This window comes from Emys orbicularis, chromosome 1 (assembly GCF_028017835.1).
Source record: "Emys orbicularis isolate rEmyOrb1 chromosome 1, rEmyOrb1.hap1, whole genome shotgun sequence".
NCBI classification, from domain to species: Eukaryota; Metazoa; Chordata; order Testudines; family Emydidae; genus Emys; species Emys orbicularis.
This window is the reverse complement of record NC_088683.1, coordinates 190,264,405-190,288,476: the sequence shown is the minus strand read 5'-3', so window position 1 is coordinate 190,288,476 and position 24,072 is coordinate 190,264,405. Positions and strand designations below refer to the sequence as shown.

The 24,072-nt window shown below is 37.9% G+C and overlaps 1 protein-coding gene across 1 annotated transcript in view; it reads right to left on the bottom strand.

Moving 5' to 3' along the window:
- USP25 (ubiquitin specific peptidase 25) overlaps positions 1-24,072 on the bottom strand; it is a 143,783-nt gene that overhangs the window by 49,431 nt on the left and 70,280 nt on the right. The window contains exons 6-11 of the mRNA XM_065417106.1: positions 16,408-16,494; positions 10,052-10,189; positions 8,873-8,949; positions 7,525-7,598; positions 2,862-3,010; positions 89-216 (exon numbers count right to left, since the gene is read on the bottom strand). Coding sequence (XP_065273178.1) covers positions 89-216; positions 2,862-3,010; positions 7,525-7,598; positions 8,873-8,949; positions 10,052-10,189; positions 16,408-16,494 — 653 coding nt within the window. The remainder of the gene's footprint in view (positions 1-88; positions 217-2,861; positions 3,011-7,524; positions 7,599-8,872; positions 8,950-10,051; positions 10,190-16,407; positions 16,495-24,072) is intronic.

The window sequence follows — 24,072 nt, the reverse complement described above, 5'->3', positions numbered from 1 at the left end:
TAACCCATCATAAGAAGAACTGGCAGTTTAACCAATTCCATGTGATTTAATCGCACTTTAAGATTCTGCTGAATACATTATAACGTACCTGTCCAGATATAAAATTGGAGGAAATTCTAATTTGTTGTGGATCTTCTCTGGCCTTCCCAAAGCCTGATTAAACTCAAATCTTGAGAGCTCAAAAGTTAAGACAGGAGGAAGTTCAGTGAACCAATGCTGAAGAAAAAAAACAAAAGAAGCACACAGTAAATTCTTTTCAACCATACTGCAATTGTTTGGTCATACGGTTACAATAATGCTTCCAACACTGTGGGTAAAAAAAAAGATTTCGACAATGGATCCGTGTCAACTTTGTATGGTTGCCCCACCTTTCATCTTTAGTTTAAAGAAGACTGACTGTTTCTATTCAAACTTCAGATCATTAGAGCCCAATTGTTACCAACAGGTTTACCTTGTGTGTTCAACCCAGGTAATCAAGAGTTCTCAGTATCTTTCACACCCCAGCAGTTTAGTACAGAATTAAAACCTGGCAGAAAGTCGGTCACTTTGAGAGTAGATATGGATCGCCAGTGTTTGTAACCACATACGTTTAGTTACCTTCCAGGCTCTTATGGCTGCCAAGTTTTGTTTCCTTACATCACCAATTGGGACAAATGGCAACCTGAGGTTTCTTTCTGAAGTGGTATATCCTTTGTTAAAGCTATGAGAAATTCAGCCTTCTGCAATATTTCCAACACCTTAAAGATTTGTTGTCTATTTCCAAAACAAATTACCAATATACTCATTTTAAATATTTAATACCTTCCATAGGTAATATGACTAATTTACTGTACATCTGATGTCATCTTAGATTGGTAATTGTGCAGCAATATTTTTCTTTGCTGGGACTTATATATTTTCTTTCTGGTTGTACCACTGTCAACAATTCTTTATAATATGCTGCATGACTGTTTTTGCTTTTGCCTTCATATAGAAATAGAAGCCAGGTTTATTAAAATACAGTGTCTTAACTTTACAACATGTAAAGATGGGCAATCTAGAACAGCACATGGCCATTCTTCTCTGTTTTCTACAATTTGTCAACATTCATATAGTAGGTTCCAAAAACCACTGAACCCTGCAATTTGTATCTAACACATTATAATTAACTGCTCCATTTCAATTGTGTGTGCATGCGCATGTGCGTGTATACACAATTTTTATGGTGTCGTGTCCACCGTGTTCACAACATACAAAAAGCACGGACTTTCATAAAAAAATTGTGCTTCATACTGCACTGAGATACATGAGCGAAGTCTTTCTTTGTGTGTTTGCTTCAGGAAAGGTGTTACCCTACAGCCTTATCGTAAAAAAATTGAATTTATGCTGAAGTTGTATTTGTGCAGGTGACCATAATAAAAAAATAAAACAAATAGAAAATGTCATCTGAAAAAGCAGTACGAATGTGGGGTCGGTAGGCAAACGTAAAACAAACAGCAGCTGACAATAAAAGGAATTAGTGCAGGAGAAATTTTAAAACTTTTGTCAGTGTTAGCAAATTGGAAATTACAGCTACAAATTGGAGGATGCTTTTATTATGCTTTGTAATTAAAAGCTAATGTATATTTTGACATCACTTTAAAGGAAGTAACATTTTGTTATTGTAACATTTACATGAAAGGAAGGACATCTGAACTAAGGAGACAACACAATCCTTTTAGGAAGGATTTCACATTCTTGAGATAGGTGTGACAGGATAGTGAAAATACATAAACTGAGAGAATGTGGCTTAACCATTATGGGAGGATGCGAAAAAAGAATCATCTCATCCCCTTCTAACTTTTGCATACATATTGTACATTTACATCCTAATTTATTCAAATAAAAAATAAATTTCTAAATAATCCAGCCCACCCCAAAAAGACTTTTGTCTTTTTTTTTTTTTTTTTTTTTTTTTTTTTTAAATCTTAGGTCAGAGTTAAGTTCTATTAACATATTGCAAACAGGCTAGTCCCAGACTAGATAGATATGCAGTTATTATGTAGTGTATTAGACTCTTCTGAAGGGGATAAGTTGTCAGAAGAAAAAAATGCCAATTATACCTGGCAAAATCCACCATTCTATAATTGTACTATGAACAACATTGTACATTTGTGTCATCTGTACGTTAAATTCAGACCAAAATTGTTACCTGCAAAATGCCAGCTCATTAGGTCATGCAGGAGCTTAAAATCTGCAGAAGCAAATAGTAAGGCACCCAAATTCACTGCCTATATAGTCAGAAGGAACCCAGCACAGCTTAGCCTGTGTGCGCTCTCTAGGACACAGTGGTTCAAAATGCAAATGAAGATCGAGTCAACCATGACAGTGAGGGGTTATGCAAATGAGCACTGTTACAGCCTGTGCCACCTTCACCACTATGTCTACCCAGGCAACTGTGTTCAAGCAAAAGCAGGACAGCCCATGCAAAAAATAGTCATGTGACCCTCAATACCCTCTCAGAAAGAATAAGGTGGACCCATAACTCAGCAGTGGGACATCTCCAGTCACACCGGAGACACAATGCTCACTCAGGGCTGCACTATGTAAGCAGACTCAGCAGTTTTTTGCATCAGCGTACACTTCTCCAGAGCCCGATGCTGAATTGACTCCTTTTATTTGATCTGTCGGGTGAGCAGTAGCCATTTGCACCCCTTACACACACAATGCATACTACACAGGCATGATTTAGGATAGGCTTACACCACTACAGCAGCAGCCTGCGTGATCACCAGCACAGTGCTGTGTGGGGATCTGCACTCTTGGTTAATAATCTTGCTCTTTATTTACATTATCATAAAGAGGCACTATTAGCCCCTACAGGAACCAAACATGTAACTCACCTCCTGGCCAGACTTTCCAGAATTTTCTGAATGTAAAGATTCAATCTCCCCTTCAATCATGGCAGCTTCTAGGCACTCATGCAGATCTTTAAAGCCATTAACCTGGAGTGGGTACTGGCCGAACATTTCTGTGTTTTCAAATTTCTTACCTTGGCAGGAGAGAGGTATTAACAATTAAGATTTTATGCATAAACATTTATCATTTAAGCTTCTAGTCAGTCATATGTTAGAATCAGAGAATCAAAAACATATGGCTGGAAGGGACCTTGAGAGGTCATCAAGTCCAGCCTCCTGTGCTGAGGCAGGACCAAGTAAACCTAGACCCTCCCTGACAGGTGTTTGCCTAACTTGTTAAAAACCTCCTATGACGAGGAGTCCACACTCTCCCTTGAAGGACTATTCCAGAGCTTAACCACCCTTACAGTTAGAAAGTTTTTCCTAATACCTCACCTAAATCTCTCTTGCTGCAGAGTAAGCCCATTACTTTTTTGTCTTCCCTTCAGTAAACATGGAGAACAACTGATCACCGTCCTCTTTATTGCATCCTTTAACATATTTGTAAAATGGTATCAGGGACTCCCTCGATCCTCTTTTCAGAAGACTAAACAAGCCCAGCTTTTTAAATCTTTCTTCATAGGTCAGATTTTCTAAACCTATCATCATTTTTGTTGCTCCCCTCTGGACTCTCCCCAATTTGTCCACATTGTTCCTAAAGTTTGGCACCCAGAACTAGAGACTGCTGAGAGCTTGCCAGCACTGAGGAGAGCAGCACAATTACCCCCTGCATCTTACATATGATATTTCTGTTAATATACCCCAGAATTATATTAGTCTTTTCTGCAGCTGCACCACATTGTTGACTCATATTAAACTTGTGATCTGCTATAACCCCTAGATACTTTTCAGCAGCACTACTGCCTAGCCAGTTATTCTCCAATTTGTAGTTGTGCATTTGATTTATCTTTCCTAAGTGAAGTACTTTGCACTTCTCTTTATTGAATTTCATCTTGCTGACTGCAGACCAACTGTCTAATTTTTCAAGATCATTTTGAATTCTAATCCTGTCCTCCAAAGTGCCTGCAACCCCTCCCAGCTTGGTGTCATTTGCAAACAATGCATCCCTGTATTCACACCCAACACACCACTGTCATAGTCTTTGTACAAAATATGCATTGTAAACTATCATTTGAAAACTAATAGCTTGCTGGTCAATAATATCATGCTGAAACACATGTAGAAACATTATATGTAAGTTATGAACATAAGCTGAAGTTATGACAAATGTGTTTACCAGACACGTCTGGGGACTAGGTAAACCAGTTTCTTGAAGACAAAAGACATGCTGACGCATCTAGCCAAGGGTCAAAGTTGATTAGCAATAACTGGTCAAATGGCCATTCTTTGGCAGCAAAAGGGGGCAGAAATAGATTGATTTTCATTTTAACAAACACCATAGAACCTCTTTCACCATGAGACCCCAAGTCTCCATCCTCATAGCTTGAAGGAACTTTATCTAGGGGTAACCCTCATGAAAACGCATTTCAAAGGGTGACAGGACTATAAAAGGGAGAGGCAAAAACACCCTAAGTATCCTATCTCTATCTCACTATTTCATGTGAGAAGACAGAAAAAACAGCCTTTGGATTTTGGGAGGGGTTCTGACCTGTTGCAGGAAACATTTGGTAAGAATGTCACCTTGAACACTCTAGTTTGTTAAATTTTAGTTACTATGAAGTGTTTTATCTTTATTTCTCTTGCAAACATTTCTGACTTTAATACCTTATTCTTGTACCCACTTAAAAATCTCTCTTTGTTGTTAAATAAACTTGTTTTATTCTTTAAAATCAAAGGTAATCCAGTTTTGTGTTTAAACTGAATTGTCTGGTAACTCCAACCAAAGTAGTAAACTGTTGTACATTGACCTCTTACAGGGCCAATGGACCTCTAATAACTGGAGAGGGCTGGATACTGGAGAACACCCATTTGGGGTAGGGGGAGAGGTATCTGGAATTGGGAGTGTGTTGGGGTCACCCTGCAAATGGTAATCAAGGCTGGTGAAAGACAGTGTGTGACAGAAGTCACTGGCAGGCTGCAGCTATACACACACACTCAGTGTGACCTGCATGCTCTCTGGCTGTTTGTAAGGGGCCCAGTTTGGGAGTTACAGCAGCAAAGCACTGTGAGGCACCCAAGGTTGAAGGACAGGTGGTGACACAACCCCTCACTGTCTGGATTGCACCCTAGAATGTGATATGCCTATAAAATTTGCACTACTCCCCACTCCATTACCCAAGTCATTAATGAAAATGCTGAACAGTATCAGACCCAGGACTGACCCCCTGTGGGACTCCATTAGATGCAACCTCCCAGTTTGACAGCAAGCAGTTGATAACTACTCTTTGAATATGGTCTTTCAACCAGTTGTGCACCCAACTTGTAATTCATCTAAAACACGTTTCCCTAGTTTGCTTATGAGAATGTCATGTAAGACTGGGTCAAGAGCCTTACTAAAATCAAGATATCACATCTACTGCTTTCCTCCTATCCACTAGAGGCCAGTAAACCTGTCAGAGAAAGAAATTAGGTTGGTTTGGCATGATTTGTTCTTGACAAATACACGCTGGCTATTCCTTATAACCCTATTATTCTCTACGTGCTTAGAAACTGATTGTTTAATAATTTGTTCCAGTATCTTTCCAGGTTTCAAAGTTAGGCTGACTGGTGCATAATTCATCAAGTCTTCCTTAAAAGGGGGAACAAAGATAGGTACTATGTTTGCTTGTTCCAGATTATATTTATATTTATATTTTTATTTATTTATATATATATATATATATATATATATATATATATATATATATATATATATATATATATATATATATATATCAATCAGATGCATGAAAATAAATTACTTTGGAGGGGAAATGATTTGGATGAAATATTAAAATGACTGACTATTTTGCTCCTCAACCACTAAAATCTACTAAATATTTTAGCTCCTACACTTATGTTACTTTAACAACTAGTTTTACTTATTATTGATATAGCACTCCCGATGTGCATAGCATTTACAGGTGAAAAGTACAGGCCTGACCCAGGAAACTCTAATTCAATAGTTCTTACTTACCTGCATAGTCCCAGAGTCAATGGGACTACTAGAACTTCTGCCCTGAGAATGCTACAGTAATTTATACAAATCTGTAAAGACTTCCAGCTAAGGAGACAGGGAGAGTAATAACGGGTAACACCACAAAGGGAGAAAAGAATTTTATTTTGGCATACTTTATGTCAGTCATTACAAGAGTCATGATTTATGACCCATTTCTTTTCTTCTACTCCTTTGGTTTTGTAACCTTGCCATGTTCCGATGTGGAAAACATGAGTGTGTGTGTGCGAGTGCAGATAGGAGTTGGAATGTTAGCTCAAGGTAATGAGTCTGTAGGATAGATTTGAAGAAAGAATGAAGCAGAGAGAGGCACAAGAGGGAAGATGTTCCAGGTAAAGACATAACTGGAAGTCACTTGAAATTTGGTTGAAATGTTTTTCAGAGTGATTTCTGTAGAAGTGGAACATCATAATCTTCAAAGTATTACAAATTTTAAACTGTTACACATTCCATAGAGAGAGAACAAGCTCACTTGCAAACGCATGCTGGAACAGGATTTTCTGTAGCCTAGTAGGAAATATTTGCCAGTTCTCATGAGTGTTTACACTCAACTCTACCTAAATTGTGCTGCACCTGAACACACATTCAACTCTACTGGAAATTATCAAATCTTCCTAACATTAGTAATAAATAAATAAATAAATAAATAAAAACCCACTATCCATGTCCTTGCTTTTTCTAGGAAAAAAATGGTCACATTGGGGTCAATGTTCCTTCTCATTTTTCCCATGCATGTGCAGAACAAATTTTGTTATGTCACCAATATGGAGGTGATGTGTGGTGGGAGTGGGGCCGAGGGGTTCGGTGTGTGGGAGGGGGCTCAGGGCTGGGGCAGAGGGTTGGGATGCAGGCTCTGGCTGGGGGTGCGGGCTCTGGGGTGGGGCCAAGGATGAGGGGTTCATGGTGCAGGAGGTGGCTCAGGACTGGGGCAGAGGGTTGGGGTACAGAGTGGTGAGGGCTCCAGCTGTGGGTGCGGGCTCTGGGGTGGGGCCGGGAATGAGGGGTTTGGACTGCAGGCTGCCCCGGGGCCAGGGCAGAGAGAGAGAGAGAGAGAATTCCCCCCAGCCCTCTCTCCCCGCAGCAGCCAGGGGAGAGATGCCTCTTCCCGGCAGCTCCGAGGCAGGGGCAAAGGCGCCCCCTCCCTTGCCGCACCAGCTCCGGGGCTGGGGGAGAGCATCTCTCCCCGTCTCTGCCCAGCTGCGACACCTCCAGGGCTGAGGCAGAGGAGAGGCGCCTCTCCCCGCCACAGTAGATCTGGGCCTGGAGGAGAGATGCCTCTCCCCACCGCAGCTCTGAGTGCTTGCGCAGCCCTTGATAGGCTGCTCCGGGGCCATGCGGCTGCGTGGCTTATAGGAAACTTAGGTTATGGTACATCTTTTAAAGATGTAAAGTGGAGTACGGTATCATTTAGAAATGTGTGCAATTATACAGTTCATTTAACTAGACATATGTTTAAAAATGTATCAACTGACATCTTTTCTAGTTCATGCATACCTTCAAGCACACCCACTGCTAGAAATCGTCCATAAAACAGCTCGACCATTGGGTTCTTTGGCTTTTCTCCATCCCTAAAAACATGAAATATGCAACTGTAAGACCAAAAACAACAGCCACATAAACCAACAGTTACAAAAGTAAGAAGCATTTGCATTTATTACGTAAATCTATATAGTGGCATAATTCATTTTTAATTATTGTAAATGTCAAGTTTTGTACTTTCATCGGTTCATGGTAATCTAAGGATTTATGTATTCACAATGGTGAAGTGTATTTACAAAGTAAGTAAATGTATTTTATTCTGGGAAGTTCCATGCATATCCAAACTCAGAATTGAAGTCAATTCACAAGATTGCTTGTAAACATACATAACCATGGAAGAGTGAGTTCCCGCCACCCTCCTAAAAAATTTAAATTGTTCAAAAAAATGTACAGATGTTCAGTGACAGTGAATAGTTAGCTTTTGAGAGAAGAAATTGGAAAAAGTTTTGGAAGTATTTAAACTACTGTATTTAAAAACAAATTTTCTTTAAAGGCAAAAGCCAACTGATTGGCCAGGATGCATTTTAGTTCTTTAATATTTTGCTATTTTCATACCAAGTTCTCTATGTTTCCTAAGATGAAAAAGATAAGATCGCAAAATAAATAAAACAAAAACTTACTGACAGTACCTAGAAAGAAACATATTTGCATTTAGAAAAATCAGCTTTTTACTGAAGTACAATAAGATGTTATCATCTGTCCCAGCAACAAAATAAATAGGTTTTTAGGAAGGGGGAGAGGAATAATACGAACAAGAAAACAAATATACCCTAAAGTTAAGGTCAGATCCAACTGTCACTGAATTCAACAGAAGTCTTTTCATCAGGAATTGGACTGGACCATTACAGTAGTTAAAACAAGAAAATTCTCATCGACATTCAGTGTCCACTAATTCTTTTTAATCAATCCTAAAAATTTACAATTAACAAAATAGACAATTTGCATCTATGCCTGACAGATGAAAAAAAGTGTCCAGTGCAAAGATGAACAATGCCTATGAACAGGATTAGATTAAAAAAAAGTGATAAAAATTCCTGAGCCATAACTACCTTACAACTTACACCACTGCTACCGTTAGTAGAGCTGCACTTATTATATATTATAAGTCCTATTTTTTCCAGTGTAGACAGGACCCAAGTTATCTCCTTTTTTAAAATTTCATTTTCATAATATGGGCCATTGGTTGATGGAAAGGACAGAGGAGTCAGTTGTCTTTTAAAAATCAGTTTAAATGTTCTTTAGGCTAGGAAATTAGATGAAGATGTATATGATTATACATTTTTACATATTAAAAACCCCTTACCTCTCCTCTTCAGCTTTAATTTGGAAGGCATCTTCTAACCAATCTAATAGTTTATGAGTGAATTCACTCACATCTTGCTGTTAAAAAAACAAACTATGATTAATACATATTTATTATGTGTATTCTTGAACACTATTAAGTGCAGGACAGTGGCTTCCACACCTACAAGAACTCCAAAATCCAAGTGTTTCAAGGCCATGCTACAATGGTTTTCCAATCTTGGCTCTTAGAACGTGTTGTGTTCCTCAACAGTTAGTACTATCCAGACATCCCTAATACTTCGGCAGATCTCATGCACCCCAGTGCTGCAATCCATGCCTAAGTCCTTTGGTATGTGACATGTGTCGATTGATGCTATCCACATGGAATGCTGAACTCAGTGTATTGTAAGCAAATGATTTAGCCACCTAAGTCCATATGGATAAAACGACAGATTTAAGTAGAAACAACTACTTGGAAACAGTAAAATGTAACAGCTATGATTTAGAACAAAATAAGAGAACCAAAACTCTCCAAATGAATAAATATCTAGCCTCTTCCCCTCATCTGGGGATCCAACATGCCAAGATTAATAATTGAGATGTGCTGTAGAGCCCCGCACGGCACTAGTGTAGACCCTTGCAGCGGGACCAGGATCCTACCAGTCCCGCAGGACCCACTGCCATAATAGCAGGAGTGGGTATTGTGGGATGGGACGGGAGTGGGACTAAAAATTGTCCCGTTCAGGGCTCTAATGTGCTCCCCATGAATAAGGCTCTGACAAAGACTACTAACTCCATTTAACTTCTGGTTCTTACATGTGAGGCTGGAATGCCAGAGCATGGATCTGGTAAAACTCTTTGTAAAGTAATAGTTACCACTGCTTTGAAGTTGTTGTTTTTTTGTTTGGGTGTGGGAGGGGAGGGTTAATTTAAAAGCATGGATTATGTTAGGCATACTCAGCCACAAGCCTCCTTCCATTTGGAAATGGATTTAGACCTTGTGTCTGAAAGCAGCACTCCAATGAGATCATACAACATTGCACCTGGACAACAATCACGTGAATAAAGGAGAATTAGAAATCTTATTGTCACCAACTATGAACATAGTATATTTTGTTTTTTATTTAGGTTAAATATTTGCTACTGTTCAGAGACCATAAGGAGATCCAATTTTAAATATAAATATTATAAATGTTACCTGCTGAGAATCATTTGATTTGAATGCATCTTTAAGAATTTCAACTGCTCTAGATGGATCAACGTATTTTCTCTTTGAACCAACGAGAAGCGCAAACAGATACCTCAATTCACGCATGAAAGGCAAATTCCTATGTTCCTGTATTTAAAAAAATATATAAACAAACATTAAACAATTTTCCATGAAGTACTTTATCAGTTTTGTAACTATAAAGTTAGTGTATAAACTGGGAGCCTATTACACACACATATTACTAATATTCAGTCTGCTACCATAGAAGTTGTAAACTTAACATGAGCAATGCATGAGTGTGACCACATGATTTTTGTTTGACTTGTGCTATGTTACGTGGAATGCGGACCCCCGCAAAAAAATGCACCCCAGCAAAAAGTGCAGTCAAACTTGAGTAGTGAAATTTAGCTTCTAAGCCCTTGTCTACACTATGAATTTATGTTAGTATGACTATGTCACTCAGAGGTGCGGAATATTCATACCTGAGTGATGCAGTTACAACTGACCGAACTCCTGGTATAGACAGTGCTATGTCGACAGGAGGGCTTCTCTTGTTGACATAGCTACTGCTTCTCAGAGAGTTGGAGAAGCTCTCACATCGGCGTAGGTAGCGTCTTCACTAAGCGCTACAGTGGTGCAACTGTGCCACTGCAGCACTGTAAGTGTAGACAAGCCCTTAGAAACTAGACTTTAATGGTTATTTAGCCTTCAGACATCAGGCATAGCTGAACAGTGTAAGTGGTGGAAGCATGGGGTTGCGTTTAATACTATAAATGGGCTTGCAGAATTTGATTTTGATTTTTTTTTTGTAACTGACATATCAATTTTATGTTTAAGAATTTTTAATTTCTATCAATTTACATTTTTTAATAGTTGCGGGAAATTATAGTATAAATTAGCCAATTATTTAATTACAGTAGATGTTGAGATTCAATTGTTAAACCTTTATACACTGTTAAAACACAAGCTGTCAACACTGTCAAAATATACAAAATAAATATCCTTAAATCAACAAATCATACCTATTTTTACTATTCATTCGCTAGTCCATGTGTAACAAACCTAATTCAAAAGTCTAAATCTCTGGATTTTTATTCTAATTAAAGTTTTCAAGTTTGTGTGTGTATGAAGAAATCAGTGTTTACTGAGAATTACCAATAAAACTGTAATCCTTCCATGACTAACTATAAGGTTCAAGATGATACTCTCAGTTTACAATTAACACCAGGAAAAAAAAGTATACTATCTAATGATCTTTCAGTTCAATAGCATTTTATTTTATAAAGTGAACTTCTACATGAGATCAACTGTAATCCATGATTGCCTGAATATTAACTATTCCTGTACTAACTACCATTTCCTAACTATACTATTTACTTTACACTGCGATTAAAAAGTATGTTGGCCAACTGAGGATGGGGTGTGATGACAATATAATTGCCTAGAAATATTTAGTGTGTAGGCACACTAAGTAGGAGGAGGAATTGTTTAGAGTGGGTCCAAGAAGAGACAAACAAGAGTAATGAGATGAAATTTAAGAAAAAGAAGTTAAACTGATAAATCTCACTGTTGGAAGATTTTAAGTTATCAGTCTGTAAAAGCCTCCCAAAGAAAGTAGCAGAAACCCCATCACTAGACATATTTAAAACTAAACTTCAAAAACCCTAGGAAACATAAAGCTGGAACAATCTTATATCAGTTCTACTCAGATTTTTAGCTCATCTGCTTCTGATGAACTCACTGTTTCAGCAAACTCCCTGGAATACGTGTGCTTTAGGTGGGCCATAAATTTGCAAAGATGGCGTGCATCATTACTGCTTCCCTTGATGGAATTAGGAGCAAGATCCCCTACATAATGACCTGCTCTATCTCCTCTAATCCTATTAAAAATACCTGTACTGTAATATGTAGTTCTCTCTCTAATTTCAGGAGAGAAACAAAAATAATAAGGGTAGGCTAGAAATAGGCTAAAAACTGCAAAATCAAGTGAATTGAAATGTAAAGGTTTAATTTATCCCAGGTACTGTACGACACTAGCCACACCTCTCTGGCTTCTGAAAGGATAGCTAATACTGCTCATGAATGATGCTCATTAATTAGGAAAGACAGAAAGACTACTTATTCCAAATATAAATTAAATGTACCAACACCCTAACACGGTATAGATGTCAAGCGGGCTAGTCAAACTGGTATTGATTGCTCTGTAACAAACAATTGCATAGTCTAATCAAACAAACTACGGACTTGTTTAGGCAGTTCTATGGAATGCTACCTGGTACATTTAAGAGCAATGTGTATAAAATGGTGTCAAACAATTTTTAAAGTAGGAATAATAATTGTGAATATATTCTGCATGCATGTTAAATACTTTTCATATTCATATAAGCCTCCAGATAGATTTACCTGCTCTTCCAGCCTACTTCACAAAAAGTCAAAAAGAGTAAATGTTCATAGAGTCTTCATTTAATCTAATGCACTCTTCTTTCCAATATTAATAAAAATAATGTTTTTTAAAGTTTTAAAACTGGCTTTTTAAATTTAAATCAGATTTTTATTTAGGTGTTCCTAGCTCTTTAGTTTTCTCCCATTTTAGAGTCTTAAATTATTCAGGTGGATAGAATTTCAGATTTTACACAGCGGTATTCCACTACAGGAAATTTCAGTTTTAATGTTCATCTTTTCATAGTTTGTTTCTTAGACTACATTGCATGTAGTATCTTCCAGGAAAGCATTGGGTAGGAGGAGGGTGGTGCTGTTTTAAAATTCTGACAACGTTCTGAAGAGTTTTAGGCCTAACTGAAGTGCTCATCTCATTCCTACTTTTGACTTGTTAGGGGTACTCATGCAGACAGCAGTCCTGTGTCATACAATATCACAGATGCCAATTCTGCAGAGACTTAGGCACATGTTTAACTTTAGCCAAAGGGAATAGCCCCATCGGCTTTAAGATGAATTCTCAGGGCATAAGCCTGTGCAGAATGGGGGACAAACTATAAACTCTTTGAGGCAGAAACCATTTTTTCATAATGTTTGTGAACATAGGGACGAGAATTTCTAGGAGCTACCATGATACAAATAATTAGCAATACCTGACCAATCACAGGCTAGAATCTTCTAGCAAATATTGTACAGTTCAAAATACTTTAAATACAGTCCCACAAACATTTTTTGCATTAGGACAAAGTACAACAGTGAATGTCTATAAGACAAAGCTCATTTAGCACAGTATAAACTAAATTTTAATGAGTTTGTGTCTACAACCAAAAGAGAATTGTGTTTAGGAAAAAACTATTTGGAAAGAATTTATAGAAAAAATAATTTATATATTTTTCTGTGTGTATAGCAATTTGTAAAATTCAAATAATTTACCCTGCCAGTAGTTATGCTGAAATAAATTAGTTTTAAAAAAACAACCGTATTTATAATGTAGTGCATTATAAATTAGATTAAAACTGAACTACAACAAATTTTCAAGTTATGCTAAGGCTTTTATAATAGATTAAAATCTACTATTTAAATTACTCCAGTGTGCTTCTTTCTACCATTGTGCACTTGAAAATGAGTATTTATGTAAATATGACCATCAATACCACTACCTTCTTTGTTTTAGTTTCAAATTCAAATATGTGCTCACAAAAATATGGATTTAACATTACTACGTCGTCTCCCTCAATCTGTAATACTATGCCCTACTCTACAGGCCAAAATATGGTAGCGTGTGGTCACAGTAGCCTATGTGGTCTCCCAAAGTTACACCAGCAATAAAAAGTTATAATTCATATCTCCTTGACTATGAGTAAGTGGCCCGGAGCCAACCCATTTCTTAGTGTGGTTCTATCAGATTTGTTTGCTGAACTGAGTGATATCAGTTAAATACATGGATGACGACAGTGTTGAAGAAATACTTCATTGCTGCAGCAAATCGTACTGCCTATGGTGCACATTAGCACAAACTTTCCTTTATGTATTACAGCTCTTTCACCAGTGAGAAGAGTTGAAAACAAAGTTTAAGTAACTTACCCACCAACAGAGACACAAAAGCAAAGCCAAAGTTAAAATGAGGAGTTCCCGGCATCCAACCCTACTCTCAATCCATCATAGCATGAAGACACATAAAACAAAGATCTTGAAAATTTGTGGTAAGTAAGGCCTTGTCTGCACTAGGGAAAAAAATGCTCCATTCTTAACTCATGCTAGCTAACACGTGTTAGCTAACACAAGATACAATCCTAATGAAGATAAACAGTTCAACTCAACTGCTAGCCAATGTTAAAACTATACCGTGCCTTATTTCACTACGATTTTATCTTGCCTTAGGCAAGGTGTACACTTACTACCTTACACGGCACAGCTATACCGATACAGCTGTGCTGCTGTAAAAGCGCTCGGGTAGTCGCGTTATGCCGATGGGCGAGAGCTGTCCTGTCGACATAATAAAACCAGCTCAACAATCAGTGGTAGCTATGTCGACAGGAGAGCGTCTCCTACTGACATAGCACTGAACACATAAGTGCTTATGCCGACAAAAATTATGTCGCTCAGGGGGGTATTTTTTCACACCCTTGAATGACAAAAATTTTGCTGACATAAGTGCTAGTGTAGACATAGCTAACATGACTTAAGAAAACACCTTTTTCCTACTGAAGATGCATCCTAACAGCAAGGGTCTTTGCTCTGATATTTGTCCAAGTGCTAACCAGTAATTTTTCTGAATTCTCCCTGCAGTTTCAGTTGGATATGGTGCCTTCACTTCACATCAAATTATTGCATTGCTATGAGAACAAGAAGCATTTCAACACAGAGGTGGACGCTTTCCAGTGGTAAAGAAATGCATGTACATCAATTTATATTATTCGTTCCCCTCAGGATGGAAGGTGGTCTATAAAACATAAGTTATCATTAAACATAGAAGGAAAATATAGACCCTTACTAAGGATTCTTGCTCTCACCAACCCAATCTGAATATACCAGCTGCCAAGATGTCTACAATCAAGCCCATATGTTTGGCTGACGTGCTATTCCATGCATCGTTAGTCTGACAAAGCCTGAGATAGTCAGAGCGTCTACAAGATAGTATGTTTGGAAATGGAATCTGTATAATATCGCAAGTGCCAACCCCTGTGTAGGAGATGATTCTTCAATAGCAACATCTGAAGCTCATTTACTTGATGCCACGTAATGAGCCAACTGTATTTTAAGTGCTAGAAAACCAAGACAAGGAACTCAAGAGTATGTGTAATTGCCACTAAGACAGGTAACGTAACTGTTGTTGAGATGCTAGACAGAGATCAGTGGGTAATGTGCAAAGAAAAATATTTTAGGACAGCTATTTGGCTATGATGCAATCAAATCTCTTTCAATTAATAGAATACATTGTCCCCTTATCCTGCCTTAATAAGTTCCTACTACAGCCTACATGGTGCCACTTGCGCACCACCTTGTGGTCTTACTCAAATGACTCAGACGCCGTGACCTATAGTTCCCCAACCTCTGAAAATTAGGCCATGAACATCTCCAGGCTTCGCTTGTTCCCGTCTGACATCGCTGTAGAATCTGAGCATCCCAAGTACCTATGAATTTATCCTCTCAAACACACCCAAGAGCAAGGAAGTTATTATCCCTATTTTGTCACACTGTGGACTAAGTCACAGAGAGATTAAGTAATTCACACAGGAAGTCTGAGGTAAACTAGGAATTCAATCCTGAGTCCCTTCTAGAGCCATTGGCACAAAACCAACCTTCCTCCCAATTATGTTGTGAGAGGATGAGTCAGTTAATAGTACAGTACTTAATTTCAAAAGGAGGATTTGTGGGTAATTAACATCTGTGAAAATCAGGCCCAATATTAAACAGAGTGTGGGGCCAGGTCTAGGCTACAAACTGTTGCTGGCATAGCTATATTAGTTAGGGGGGTGATTAGACGTGATTAGTGACCTATACAGCTGTGCTGGCAAAAGCCCCTAGTGTAGATGCAGTTATACGGGCAAAACTGTGCTTTTGCCAGTCCAGCTTATTTTGCATGGGGTGGTGGAATTAACTTGTAACAACAAAAGTGAAATTTTGCTACTATAAGCTGCATCCATACTGGAAGTGTTTTGCTAGTATAGTATGCCTGTATAACTATGCCATCAAAGCCTTCCAAGTGTAGCAAAATCCAGATCTCCTAACTCCCAGCCCTATATTCTACCATGAACTTGCAATGCCTCCAATCTCTCCTTCCTACAAAGCAAATATATTTAGTGCCTTTGAAATTATTAACAACTAGAAGTCACACACAGTATGAAACTGAGTTACTACAGAAATGCCAGTGAGTTAGTCACTAGAAAGTATGTTTCTAATTTTACCTTTTGGTTTCGGGGCAAATCTTGAGCACTTGCAGGTGGATTGTAGTTCAAAACTAGTCTTCGAAACTCCAGCAGGTTAAATAATGACTGAAAAATTAAAAAAGAAATATTCAAATGCTTTTGCAGGGGAAAACAAAATCTTTCAAATGTGTCTTAGCAAAATTAATTCATTGTTAGAAACATGCCATTCTGAAGTTCTTTTTACACAAGTATTGTTATTTAGATTGAAAACTTTGTTTGCCATGTTTACAGTAGAGAGAAAATGTGTACTGACAAAATGGCATAGTTTAAAAAAAAGTCATTTCTATGTGATTTCTTAAGATTTATATAAATCTCAGAAATCACATACAAATTACTTATATAAAGTTTTAATTATAACTTAAGATGGCAGTAAAATAAGATTTCCTTTTTATAATTCAGATTTAAGGTGGCATTATTTTCAAAACAAGAAATAGAAAACTGAAGTTCTAAAGAAACTCCTACTCTCTTTACCAAAGACATTACGCTTACAAACTTACAGAAATTATTCCATGAAGATATGGTTTCATCTCTTATATTTAAAATAAATCTAAGATATTCATATGTCCCCCATCACCATAGTATCTGTACACCTCAATCTTTCATGTACATATCCTCACAACACCCCTGTGAGGCACGAAAGTACTAGTATCCACAATTTACAAATGGGGATCTCAGGCACAGAGTGATGAAGGGTATGTCTACTCAGGGGGAGGGGGAGGAAGGAAGGAAGAGGGAGGGGGAAGAGACCTTTGGCAGCGAGTTTCAAAAGTGGGAATGTCTACAGTGCTATTTTTAACCCCACAACAAGCCCAAATCAGTTGACCCAAGCTCTAAGACTTTTTTTTCCCCCTTTCAGTATACGCATACTCTCAGTGACTTGTCCAACATCACACACTGTGGTGAAGCTGGGAACTGAACTGAGGGCTCCCAAATCAAGTGAGCTGCTATAACTTGAGCTAAAGCTCCCTAAAGAGCTACAGCTCCCTAGGGAAAGATTCTGCTACTCTTACTCACAGTCCTATTCATTTCAGTAGGACTGCTTGTGGAATAAGGTACTACTAAATGTAAGTAAGAGTGGCAGATTCTGGACGCTGGTAAGTTAAAGCTGACCTGCAAGAAGGGGGCAATGATGGGGAGTTCTTGTGACCTTTGTTTCTTCATGATCTATAAAGAATCCCCTAAATGTTGGATTTTTCTGCTGGTGTTTTACTTAATTAATTACTTTAGAAAGTCATATTGTCTACCCAACAAGCATCTGAGATCATGCACTGGTTCCACATGGGGTAGGCGACCTAAAACTGTATGGGACACTGAGAATTAGTAGGATATCACATCACAGAGCAAGGAAGTGAAACCTGATTGCGACGGCACTTTATTCTTATTCGGATCATTTAAAACTCTTGAGGTTTCTTAAAAACAGTTGGGAGAAAAAGATCATCTTGGTCAAGTTCCAACATCGTTTCTTCAATAAAGGGTTAAAAGAGCTATTTCTAAGATTAAAATCCTTTTTACACCCTTAAGTCCTCCAACAGAGGACATTCCTAGTTGACATTCCTAGTATTTCTAAGGTTAAACAAACAAATAAAAAGCTGTTCAGAATTTCCTTATACAAGAGCCAAAAAAAAGCAACCAATGTTTTCCCTTGCAGTCACCTTTAAGTATCTCCTTTTCTTCCCAAACAAGGATGATTAAATCCATCAAGTATTTTGTTTATACCCTTCAAAGCTAGGAAAGTTGAAATATTAATATTTAATTTAAGCTTCTTTCTAGCAACTCAAGAGAAATGATGCAAAGCTACATTTCAGATGATGTAATGCATTTTGTTGATGGGCTTTTCATCAAATAAGTTACAGCACTATTATATGCACAAAATAAATCAGTTGACAGATAACGTTCAAAGACTGGCCTCTTTCCATGACTAATTCAAGTGCTAGCATACAGCCAATCTGGCCAAATTCACATGCGTGTACACACACACACACACACACACACACACACACCAGAGAAAGTTATACACAAGCAGATGTTTTGACATAAAATTGAATCCACCACTTTGTTGGGATTAACAAGCTTCTGGTAAACTAGTGGTTTTTGAAGTATCAACAGAGTACTTGACTCTTTACTAACCTCAGCTTCTACTTCTACCCCTAGACTAATAAAGGAACATCTGTGTCTAAGAACTTATTTTATGCTCTTTGCCCATTTTATGTTTTTTAGAACAGATTTATTCAGCATCGTCATAAATTTCTCATACAAGGTATTTAGGTATCCAAGTCCAAAACATTATGACAGCTTATTTAACTGCAGCCCGTATGTACTCAGGTAGAGTCATTTATTCATGTAGAGCAGTATTTTACTACTTGTGTAATCCTATGGAAACCTGTTCAGAGTAAAATATTAATGCCATGTGAGTGAGGGTAGTAGAAACTAGGCCTAAAAGTGTTACGTACCAAAAGGCAAGTAACAGAGCTCCAAATTGTATGCCATATTGACTGTTGCCTTGAATATTAGAACTAGTAAGGTAAGGAACGTCTGTGTTACAGTTACGGAGTCAAATTCTCTGCTGGTTTAAACTGACTTGCAGACCTGTACCAATTTATCTGAGTAAAGAATTCAGCCAAGTTTGCATGCAACTGTCCAGGAGAGTACTTTTGAGCCCAACCATTTTTCTCCAAAAGAAAAACAGTTTTCTCATACTTTCCTCACAAATCTAAATAGCAAGCCATCAAGTATAAGTAGGGGCATTGCCATGTATACGTAAGGGCATTGCCAGCAGATCGAGGGACATGATCATTCCCCTCTATTCAACATTGGTGCGGCCTCATCTGGAGTACTGTGTCCAGTCTTGGGCTCCACACTACAAGAAGGATGTGGAAAAATTGGAAAGAGTCCAGTGGAGGGCAACAAAAATGATGAGGGGGCTGGAGCACATGACTTAATGAGGAGAGGCTGAGGGAACTGGAATTGTTTAGTTTGCAGAAGAGAAGAATGAAGGGGGCATTTGATAGCTGCTTTCAACTACCTGAAAGGGGGTTCCAAAGAGGCTGGATCTAGACTGTTCTCAGTGTTACCAGATGGCAGAACAAGAAGTAATGATCTCAAGTTGCAGTGGGGGAGGTTTAGGTTGGATATTACAAAAAACTTTTTCACTAGGAGGGTGGTGAAGCACTGGAATGGGTTACCTAGGGAGGTGGTGGAATCTCCTTCCTTAGAGGTTTTTACAGTCAGGCTTGACAAAGCCCTGGCTGGGGTGATTTAGTTGGGGATTGGTCCTACTTTGAGCAGGGGGTTGGACTAGATGACCTTCTGAGGTCCCTTCCAACCCTGATATTCTATGAAAACCTGGTAATTTAACATACCCATACCATTCAGTCTTACTTATATCCAAGACCATTGGCAATACACACTGCAAGTTCTTATCTGTTTAACATAAGCAATAAATATCCATATGAGATGAGCTCATGCAATCAGGCCATAATAAAATATGGTTCGCTACAAGCTACAAACTGTAAAATAGAATAAATATGGTATGTGTTGTTCCCTCTCCCAAAAAAAAAAAAAAAAAAAAAATCAACACCTACGTGAGCTCAAGTTGAACTGATCTCCTAAAATAAAGCAGAGAATCAATCATCCAAATCTTACTATTAATGGAGGGTTTTCACGGATATCCCAAAATAAAGAAACAATCACTCAAGTTTGATTTGTATCATCCTGTTATGCTTTTGATTAAATTTCCTATCTATCTCTCTCGCTTTCCTGGGTTCTGACCACAAAGCAGGAAGGCGCTATTCCTCTTCCATAGGATCAGAGTATTTAGTGAATATTTCTATTAATGACAGGCCTGAATCATCCAAATACCCAACCAGAATATTCCCAAACTACTGAGATGTTGGGATCCAGATATGAAATTTGAGACTTGTACAAATCCCCAATTTCTCCCCTGGCTTCTTGAATCACCAGATTACCTTGTGCTCTTCTGTTTGTGAATTTTCTTTGCGCTATATTCATTTCAATATGGCATTCAGTACAGTGTGAAGATGAACAACTACAATACTATTTCCTGGGAAACCTGAAAATGCACAGGATGAAGAATGGGCAACCTCAGAATGGAAATGACTGCAAACAAAGTCTTGCACTAGGCCAGTAAGACATTTGGGGGGGGGAGGGGGAAATCACTACAATTACCTCAGTTCTCTTTTCTGGAATGTCATGTCATTTAAAAAAAAAAAAAAAAAAACACTTTTCTGTCCCTCATCCAACCAGACAGACAGCGTTTATCATCTTTAAAGTGTGACGTACAGATCAATGTCTTATCCCCCTCCCATTCGTATGACAGATATGTGAATTTCCGTTATAGTCCAGTTGCACATTCCCTGGCTGGTACAAACAGAGAGAGAGTCCTGAAAAGAGAACATAGCTGAGCTCTGGATTCTAGGGTACACTTTCATGCTTTTCTGATCAGGAGCAACCTGTGCACCATCATCTCTTGCCAAGTGCTTAATGATGGCAGCATGAACACTAGCTAGCTCACACCACAGCCTCCTGGTGATCTGATGCAGCGCACACGTCAGCTGGGTCACCCCTAGGACACAGCTACACTTATCATGCACTATTATTTTCATGAAGGAAGGACGTGAAGAGGTTCCATAGGTCTCCTTCCCCCTCACACTGGACACCAGCACAGGATAAGATTGAGTTTTCTCCTGTGAAGTCACATTCTAATTTTATGACAGGACAAGCTGGAACCAAGATGACTACTGTGAGGCCATAAATATAATTTACCACATTATGATTTCACTGCCCAGGTAGAACAATGGTAGAACATATTTTCTATGCAGCAGAAAATCCCGGTTGTTTAAGCAACCATTTTATTATTAAAGTTAGCAACAATGGAATTGAAAGTTATTAAATAAGGTAAAAAACCAACTCAATCGATACTTTAGTATACATTTCACCACCACTATCAAGCTCTAATGTAAAAAAAAGTAGTTACTATGAACATGATTCACATAATTTATTGTCATAATTTTTCTTTGCCTATATTAGCTAATGATCCCTACACTAAACCCAGTCAGTGCACAAGTGGAGTGCTTATTTCAATCTTTTCTTCTCTGCCACACATTTTTATCACATAAATTACGGTAGAGCCTCCTTTGTCACCATATGTTTTGCATTCAAGTACTTGTCATGCAAACAACATGGAGAATTACTCCAAAGTGAAACTGTGTAGGAGGGGGGAGGAATAACCCCCAAAAATCTATACAAGCAATTGACAATGATGAAAAGGAATCTTTAAAATAAATTGACTCAGTTCACCATGAATGATCTTTAAGAACATTTCAACAAAAGGCAGCTACATTCATTGCTATATATAGCCCTAAACCGTAACAATGAAGTATTTGCTCTAAAAAAGCTGAATCCTTGATGAGAAGGCATTAGTCCAGGGGGTGATATTTCACGTTTTATGAGCTTAATTTTCAGTGGCTAAAAACTAAAAATAATCCTCCCTTTTTGGGAATTTAAATCAAACTAAATCAAATATTCTTACTATTGAGTTTGTGTTCTTTTCAAATTACTGCAAAAAGTTTCTGAATATACAGTAATGCTTAGCACAAAAACATTACAATGAATATTGAAAATCCCATTCATTCCAAAAGGACTTAACACTATTACATTTTTTAATATATTTGTGTATTTTATTTTGTGCAGTAAGATACAAAGTGCAGTATTATAACGCGTTGGAAATTAGCTGATTTCCTATCACCTGAGAAATTACAGCAGAGCCACCAAACAGCAATAAGCCTGTCAGACAGAGTTTCTAGCTGCTGGGAAAATAGGGCAGGACTCCTGGGTGGATCAAGTCCTGACCTATCCTGCCACAGGCACCTCTGATCCCTGTTGCCTGTCAGTATAGTCTCCCGCTACTCCTAGGAACCAGCAAGTACAGAAAGCAACCAGTATTAGCAGTTAAAGAGATGAAACTATCAGAATTCTAAGGACGGCAGGTAAGCTAAGGCTCCCAGCTGGTGGAAAATGGGAAGAAACTAAGAGGGATCATCCAGCACGTCACAAGGGAGCAAGATGAAACTTGCTTTAGTGATGAAACAGAAAAAATACTAAAAAGAGTTATTGCAAGACCCTCTTTTGGGTAGGGACCATCTTTTTGTTGTATTTTTCTAGAATAGGCAATATAATGTGGATCCTCATTTTATGTATGGTCGCTAGGCGTTAAAGAAATACAAATAATGCCAATTGTACACAACACAGCCTTCAGTGTATAACACTGAACATCCATATCCTCCATACGCTAAGGATTAATAAGTATCTACCTCAATATTGCATTAAATTATTGATGTGTAGAGACAGTGAACACATTAAAACCAGCAAACAGGTATATAACTGAACCATGGACAGATTCTTCACTATTGTTTAGGTACCAGTTGCCATTATAATACTAAAAGAGTAAACAACAAAAACCCAGTAATTCTTTCTGGGTATAAGCATCCTATTTTTGCCTCTAGATGCAGGATCATCAACAAGTTGTTTTATGTAATTTCAGACAGACACTTTCTGAAGGGAACCTTTCAAATTCTGTCTGCAGATTGCCAGCATACAGTACTAAGAAACAGTTGCTTCAATGCCAAATGTATGACTACTGTTTGAAAATATTTGGCTGTAAACTCTTTTTAGTTTCTTTGGGGGAGGGGGGGAGAAATCTAGGAAAAGACTGGTAAAATTTTATTTAACTTTCATTTCCCACATTGCAAAGTACATATAACTTAATAAATTATGTATTTTTAAAACTCAGTTAGGAAAAGGTAACTTAAGTGTCAAAGGAATATCTTACATAGGTCATTTTCTCTCAAATTCAGAGGTCAAAGTGATTTTGAATACTGGTGCTCAACCAATTAGTGAGATGCTACAAAATAATAGCGTGATTTGGTGAGAGGTTCTCTGTGTAGATGACTTTGCCATACTGAGTTTAGATTCCTAGAGTAATGATGAGTGGGTAAACAGTGGTCACAATGACACCACGGATGGAGCTGTTGTGCATGATAAGAATGTGTCAGCAGCACAAAGAGGCAATGATTTTTTTCAGCAAATTAACAAGAAGACTTAAAAGTCAGAGAGAAAAAATACAAAATTAACTCATATGTAGACTGAGGGAAAATTTAGAAGAGATTAATTTAGCTGAAACCCAAAAATCACTGACTCTTTTCAAGTTGGGTTAATAAGACACCTTCACAAAGAGAGAGTGCAGAAATCCATGATGGATCTCTAAATTCTTCACTAAGATTACAGTACTGTATATATTAACTAATACGCAATATATTCTACAAATAGGAAGTGCTTTTACATATTTAATAAAAGTATTTCATCACTCTAATATGCTCTCTCAGCTCATCCAAGGTATTTAATGTCTGTATAGTTTTCACTGTTTAGATTTTAGTACCATAGAGCAGAGATCGTGTCAGAGATTGTGTTTTGTGCAGTACCAAATACACTCTTGAGTAGCATGCCTGATGACATCTTTAAAAATCAGATATTATTTCTACTCTAAGAGAATAAATTATTACAACTTGGCTAGAGCTTGATTGATGCTGGTTATTAATGAACGTATTTTGTTTGGGACAACTTGGTACT